The sequence below is a fragment of the Alexandromys fortis genome, unplaced genomic scaffold (assembly GCF_014885135.2).
Source record: "Alexandromys fortis isolate MF-2015 unplaced genomic scaffold, M_Fortis_MF-2015_v1.1 scaffold_46, whole genome shotgun sequence".
NCBI lineage: Eukaryota > Metazoa > Chordata > Mammalia > Rodentia > Cricetidae > Alexandromys > Alexandromys fortis.
The window spans coordinates 10,923,413-10,930,051 of NW_026067919.1; the positions used below are offsets into that span (position 1 = coordinate 10,923,413).

At 38.8% G+C, this 6,639-nt stretch overlaps 1 protein-coding gene across 4 annotated transcripts in view; it reads left to right on the forward strand.

Moving 5' to 3' along the window:
• Mapk8 (mitogen-activated protein kinase 8) overlaps positions 1 to 6,175 on the forward strand; it is a 60,038-nt gene extending 53,863 nt beyond the window's left edge. For 3 of the 4 annotated variants that reach the window (XM_050140650.1, XM_050140649.1, XM_050140647.1), the window contains 2 exons: positions 413 to 490; positions 2,572 to 6,175. In XM_050140650.1, the coding sequence (XP_049996607.1) occupies positions 413 to 490; positions 2,572 to 2,717 (224 nt within the window). In that variant the 3' untranslated portion in view covers positions 2,718 to 6,175. Of the gene's footprint in view, positions 1 to 412; positions 491 to 2,566 lie in introns of all 4 variants that reach the window. The other variant, XM_050140651.1, reaches the window with a different exon arrangement.
• The last annotated feature ends 464 nt before the right edge of the window (positions 6,176 to 6,639 follow it).

Genomic DNA, 6,639 nt, shown 5'->3' on the forward strand with positions numbered 1-6,639 from the left:
TATATATATATCTTTGTAACTACAGCCTTGTTGCATAAGGCCAGGACTATAGAAGTAGAAAGAAGATAAGCACAGACTCTAACCCTCACTTAGACAAAATTAGACAAGCATCTGTAAGGCAGAATGCTGTTTGGGTGATACCTTGCTGGGATCTGGCAGCAGCTGCCCATTAGCCAACATAAACAGTTAGAGCAGAGAGTTGTGCTGTCTTTCAGTGTTGTCTGTGGTTGGAGGTCAGGGAGTTGTTAACATCTGTGAATCAGAACCTGACACTCACTTTGTCTGCTGTCATTGCAAAGGCCCAGCTTGGCATACTTAAAAGATACACAAGTTTTGACTTAAAATATACATACCTTCTGAGGTTCACTCTGATTTCAAAACACTTATTTTTCCTGTTTTTTTTCCCCCCCAGAATTAATATACAAGGAGGTGATGGACTTGGAGGAACGAACCAAGAATGGAGTCATAAGAGGGCAGCCATCTCCTTTAGGTTGGTTACAATATAGACCCATTGTGGTTGTGATTGCAATTTACTTGTGTTATAATCTTCAGTGCCCTGGGACCTGCAGTTCTTCACCTTGCTCACTCAGTTTGCTGGTTACAATTTTATAGTTAAATTTGAAAGCATTGACATACTGCTGTCTCTATTTTTTCTTTCTTTCTTTTTTTTTTTTTTTTTGCTATTGTCTCTGTCATACTGATTTAACCCTGCCTTTATTGGCCTTGCTTTAAAGAATTCTCTTTGCATTTGCTGTGTTTTGATTGGAACAGCTTTCATTTGGAATAAATAAAAGCTTCACTACAGAATTTGCTGCACACGCACGCCATCAAGTACCAGTGTTGTTTTCAGTACTTTTGTCACAGTTGGAAACAAGCTTTGGGTGAACCTCTTGTATCTGAGTGCTTTGTTCACCATTCTGCGGAATGGGGATCTCAGCCCCTGAGATGTGCTTCAGTAGACTTTCTACCTGTTTGCTTTCAGCATCTTGGGGCCCTGAACTCTATCCACTGTTTTTATTCTGGAAATGTGTTCTTGAGAACTTTCATGTGCTTCTAAATTACCCTTATTTAGTAAGCTTGTGGCTTGAAAGTTGCTACCTGTTGTTGAGTTGCTTTAACATACTCCTACCCTAGAATGAGGCCTACCCCTTGAAAGGATTTCTGTCTGTGTGTATTCTTGTCTATTTGTGTAGAAGGTTGATTTTTTTAATGCAAGAAATGCTTGTTAGATACTACTCTTAGCAGAGGAAGCATTTGCTCCTGTCTCTGTTTAGTAAGTCTGTATTTGTCTTTGCATGGCATTTACTAGAATCAAAGTAAGACCTGAATTTAACATAAGTAGTCTGGGAAGGCACACAGTCTCATAGTGGGACAGTTATTTAAGGTTCCTCTTAATCAGAGTGTTGCTCTTTTGTGTTGACTTCTGCTTTGCAAGATATTCCAGAAGTATCATTTTGACATTGTGGATTTTTGGGTTTTTTTTTGTTTGTTTTGTCTTTTTTTTTTTTTTTTTTGTGAGACAGTATCAAAATATTTTCTGTAGTATTCTAGTTCTCGAAGTTTGCTTTTATTCATTTGGCTCTTTGAGAATTCTCTCCAACAAAGGACAAGGTAGACAGTTTTATATGTGTTCACAACTCTTCTGGAATATACCCTGAGGCCCATTTGTGAATCTTGCTATAGGGCCATTCTCCACGTTACTTGGACTTCTGATTTCTTGTCTTAAACTCACAATGCAGTAGAAAGGACAGGAGTATAGGTTTCTAGGCGTTTTAAGAATTCTTCCCTCGGGCTGGAGAGATGGCTCAGTGGGAGCCTAGGCAGTTTGGATGCTCACCTTACTAGACCTGGATGGAGGTGGGTGGTCCTTGGACTTCCCACAGGGCAAAGAACCCTGATTGCTCTTTGGGCTGAGAGGGAGGAGGACTTGACTAGGGGAGAGGGAGGGAAAGGGGAGGCGGCGGTGGGGAAGAGACAGAAATCTTAAATAAATAAATAAATTTTTTTGAAAAAATATTTATTTATTTATTATGTATACAATATTCTGTCTGTGTGTATGTCTGCAGGCCAGAAGAGGGCACCAGACCTCATTCCAGATGGTTGTGAGCCACCATGTGGTTGCCGGGAATTGAACTCAGGACTTTGGAAGAGCAGGCAATGCTCTTAACCACTGAGCCATCTCTCCAGCCCCATAAATAAATAAATTAAAAAAAAAAAAAGAATTCTTCCCTCGGGCTGGAGAGATGGCTCAGTGGTTAAGAGCATTGCCTGCTCTTCCAAAGGTCCTGAGTTCAATTCCCAGCAACCACATGGTGGCTCACAACCATCTGTAATGAGGTCTGGTGGTGCCCTCTTCTGGCCTGCAAGCATACACACAGACAGAACATTGTATACATAATAAATAATAAATAAAAAAAAAAAGAATTCTTCCCTCATAGCTTGTGTGAATGAGAGAACACTAGCGTTAGGTTCACTATAGTTCGTACCCCGTAAGCCCAGGAGAAGTAGTATGCTAACGCTGGAGGTGGGCAGCACAGTAACTGATTTGCTGTTTTGTTTCTCATAGCACAGGTGCAGCAGTGATCAACGGCTCTCAGCACCCATCGTCTTCACCGTCTGTCAATGATGTGTCTTCAATGTCCACAGATCCGACTTTGGCCTCGGATACAGACAGCAGTCTAGAAGCATCTGCTGGACCTCTAGGCTGCTGTAGATGACTACTTGGGCCTTGGGGGGGTGGGAGGGATGGGCAATCGGTTAGTCATGGATAGAACTGCTTTTAAAAACAATTCAGTGGTCATATTTTTGAGTGATTTTTCAGAAAATGTAGAATTCATTTTGTAGTAAAGTAGTTTATTTTTTTTTAATTTCAAGTGTTGTAATTTAAAACCTAAGTTGTGTTTTTAAACAGCAACAAAACTGTATTGTATTTTTGCTGTAATTAACTGTATAATGTAAACCTAATTATTTTATCATGGTTTAAATTTTTTGCATATTTGCTTTATCTTATGCTGCTGATTTTTTTACTGAATTTGTAAGATTTTTGTTTATCAAAGCAACTATTATGTGGTGACTTGCATATATCATGAATTATTTAAGATGTTTATAAGTTTTTTATTAGAATTTATTTCAGATGTTTGTTCATGATGCTATCCTTAAGGGTTATGTGCTTATCAATGAAATAACCCCAGAGGAGTAAGGGAAAATAACCTGTAGCCAGTTATATTCAGGAATAACTACTGTAAATGATGAACGTGTCAAGAAACCTCCAATATGTGTTACTTGCCAATCCCAATTTAGTTACAACAATTAGTAGGCAACCTTACCTAAATTTTGGCAAACACCCTGCTCTCTAAATGGCAGGATAACTCAGAGCATGTCCTTAAAGAAGCTGAGCACATCCTACTACCATTTGAAGCTCCCCACCCTAACCCAACAAAAGCTCAAGCTCAAATCAAGAATTGTGGTCTGTTCTGAGTTTTGTAGCATGCTCAAAGCTTTCGATCAATTGTATACAGTCAAGAGGATACTTCATGAATATACATTTCAATGCAAATCAACAGCTGTTTCCCTTGTACTATCTATGAGCCTGCTTCTGTATACACTGAGTTAATCTCAGGCTATAGGTCCTGGCATTGGTCAAGAGTCTGGACGTCTCTTTTGTATAGCTTCTGGCCTCTGGACCTTTCCCAGTTCCTGTTCTTTGGAGGGTCAGTCTGTTGAGCACCAGTTTTTGGTGTTTCTGGCCATTTGATTCTACCTGTAGCATAAGTCTATTTTTACTAGCTGTCAGGAGGTTCCAAAGCCTACTTAAATTTGTGTAGGTGATGTTTAAATGAGCAATATACCGTTCATCTGAAAATAGTAGCACACAGCCATATGTAGGATGTCATTTTCTAAGGACTGTTTCTTCACAGTGAGCAGAGCAGGCATAGTGGTGGTTCTTCAGTCTTTGATTTTTTTATATCTGATTTCCAATAGAATACGCAGTGTGGACGTTGAGTAGTGTAAGAATGGTGCTGCTCCTGACAAGTGTGTGTTAACTGTTTACATTTTCTATCTACAGAATCCTTTCTCTGTAACTGAATTTTCCTAAGTAAAATGTCATCAAGGTCTCATTATTTCTGGAATGATGTCTGTAATGCCCAGGCACCTTTGGTATTGTCTGGAACAAGAGGGATTTCATGGATTGAACTGGGAAATACATACTTCATGAGCTGCAAGGTTGTAGGGAGAAGCCATTTGGAGCTCACAACCAACAGGACTAAGAACAGGCACAGCTCAGCAAATTTCTCAAAGTTTGCTTAGCTTTTTGCTTTTTTTTTTTTTTTGTATATTTAGCATAGAATTACCTTTAAGTAAGGTATTTTTGGTCATTGTTAATGTGCAATACATAAGATTAAAATACATTAGCTTTTTTATACTTTGAAATATAGCAGAGTTAGTTTATCATGATTTCTAGCTTCCCACCTTTTAGTGATTCCTTTTCTCTACATTTAACATGGTGCATTAATTTTTATTAGGCAAATATGAATTTGAGACTATTATGCCTCTTGGTCTGTAGAAATACAAGATTGGAGTCAGGATTTAGCAGAAATTGGAGCGTGAGTGTGCTCTTATTTTATATTAGTTCTACAGCTAACTGGCTTTGTTTTCCCAGGATAGAATGTGTCACTATTGCACTTTAGCAGCTGACATGCTTCGTTAGTTTTCTGTATTTTATGTTTGATTGCTGAGAAGCCATCTTTCTTGATGCAGATTTTGGTTAAGTGAGAAATAACAGTTGTTCTGATTGTACATTTGTTGTAATTGCCAGCTCCCACTTGCCAGCCATCATGTTTCAGTTTCAATGCTTAATGTAAACTAAAATACTTAACAAAATTATACCCTAAAAGTAAGTTCTGTTTGCTAAATGTGTGTGCCCTAGCTTTTTAAGATTCATCGTTTACACAACTCCCCCTCTTTGCTTAAACCTGTTCACATAAATATTGGTACTTTTAGGATCTTAAAGCATTTTAAGTATTTTTTTAAGAATTTACAAATAACATTTCTGTCTAGCAGTACTTGTTCAGCCATCCTATAATTTGACTTCTCAATTATATATGCTTAAGCTACCTGTTGTTTTACTGTCCAAAAGTTGTTTAACTGAGAATTAGGCTAGGAAAGAGACATGGATTCTTCCTACATGTCTTCCTGGTTACAGTTCTCTTATCCCTACTATACTGACCTTCTCTAAGATGACCATGTTGTTGGGATTGCTTGTTATAAATAGAGCATCTCAACTCTTTCATGCTATTACTAAGTGGTTTTTACTGTGTCATGCCATGCTGCTGAGTGCACACCAGGAACAAAGCCCAGTGCATTCACACCCCACTTGTAAGAGAAGCCGTAGTCCCTACCAGTACAAAGAAGCTTGATTGTGTACAAAGCAGCAACTTTCCTGTAAGCCTGTAACCCTTCTGGGCTCGTCTCACTCTGTTGACCCCAAGACATGGAGGCAGAGAGGCCTACTGACAAAATGAGCAGCAGGCGAGTGAAGCTGTTTCCTGAGTTACAAATAGAACTTGGTTTACACTAGGTTTACATTATTGGCCAGTTTCTGCCACACACATGAAGACAACCATCAGTGTTGCCTAGGCACTAGCCTGCACAACAGTTTGAGGTAAAAGCATAGTCTATTTTCAGAACTATTGTAGTTTGTGAGTGTTGCCCATTAGTCACACATTAGCTGTAGGGTGGATGCATGATGCCCCAGGACCCCACTAATTGTTCCCAGTGAGTAGCAGACCCAGCACCGTCTCATCCGTAGCTCTCTTAAGCATTGCTCCATGGCCTGTTAGATTTTAGTGCGCATCGTGTTTCTACTGATCTCTTAGGCTTTTCCTGGACTACAGGAAGCAAATTTGTCTTTATAGCACAACAGATGGACGAGATAAAGGGCATTGAAGCAGAAATGTGTAGTTGGGGTAAGATAGGAAAACTTGTGTCCTAATTAATTTCAAAGTAACTGCTCTTAGTCAAAGTGCTCTTAAGGGGAGTCTAGTAAGAGTAACCTTCTGGGCATTTCTGGGTTAGATTCTCGTTATAAAACTTCTGAGAAATAGTACCTGTGGATTAGTTTTGCACAATGTCCTATTCTCACAATGACTTAAAATTAAACTAGGTTTTTATTGAACTACCTCACACTGATTTTCTATGCTTTCCCAAGTAAGCTGTTGCCCTTAATGTTAGATCCTTTACTGAGTGTGAATTATAAATGTGTGTCGCATACTTTATGATCACTGTTGACAAAATACCAGTAAGTATGTGAAGTGCATGCCTTGCATCAGTAAGAGACAGTCCTGTGTAGTCTTCCACTGTGTCTGGGGAATTGTGCTAGCTGTGCTTATTGACATCATCACTGTTTTTGTAAGAAACCTGCTCAAGATATCAGTCCATGCTTTACATTTTACAAAAGGAGTAAATCTTAGTAAATTTTACAAAGAAATAAATTACTTTTGTAGGCCCAATATTTGGTATATTTTTGAGATGCTGTTAATCTTAAAGCTGAACGATGAAGTTAAACTGAAGTAGCTGTCTGCCCAGACTGTGACATCTATTTTCTCATTACAGTTTATCCTATAATAGGTTTTAAGCCTG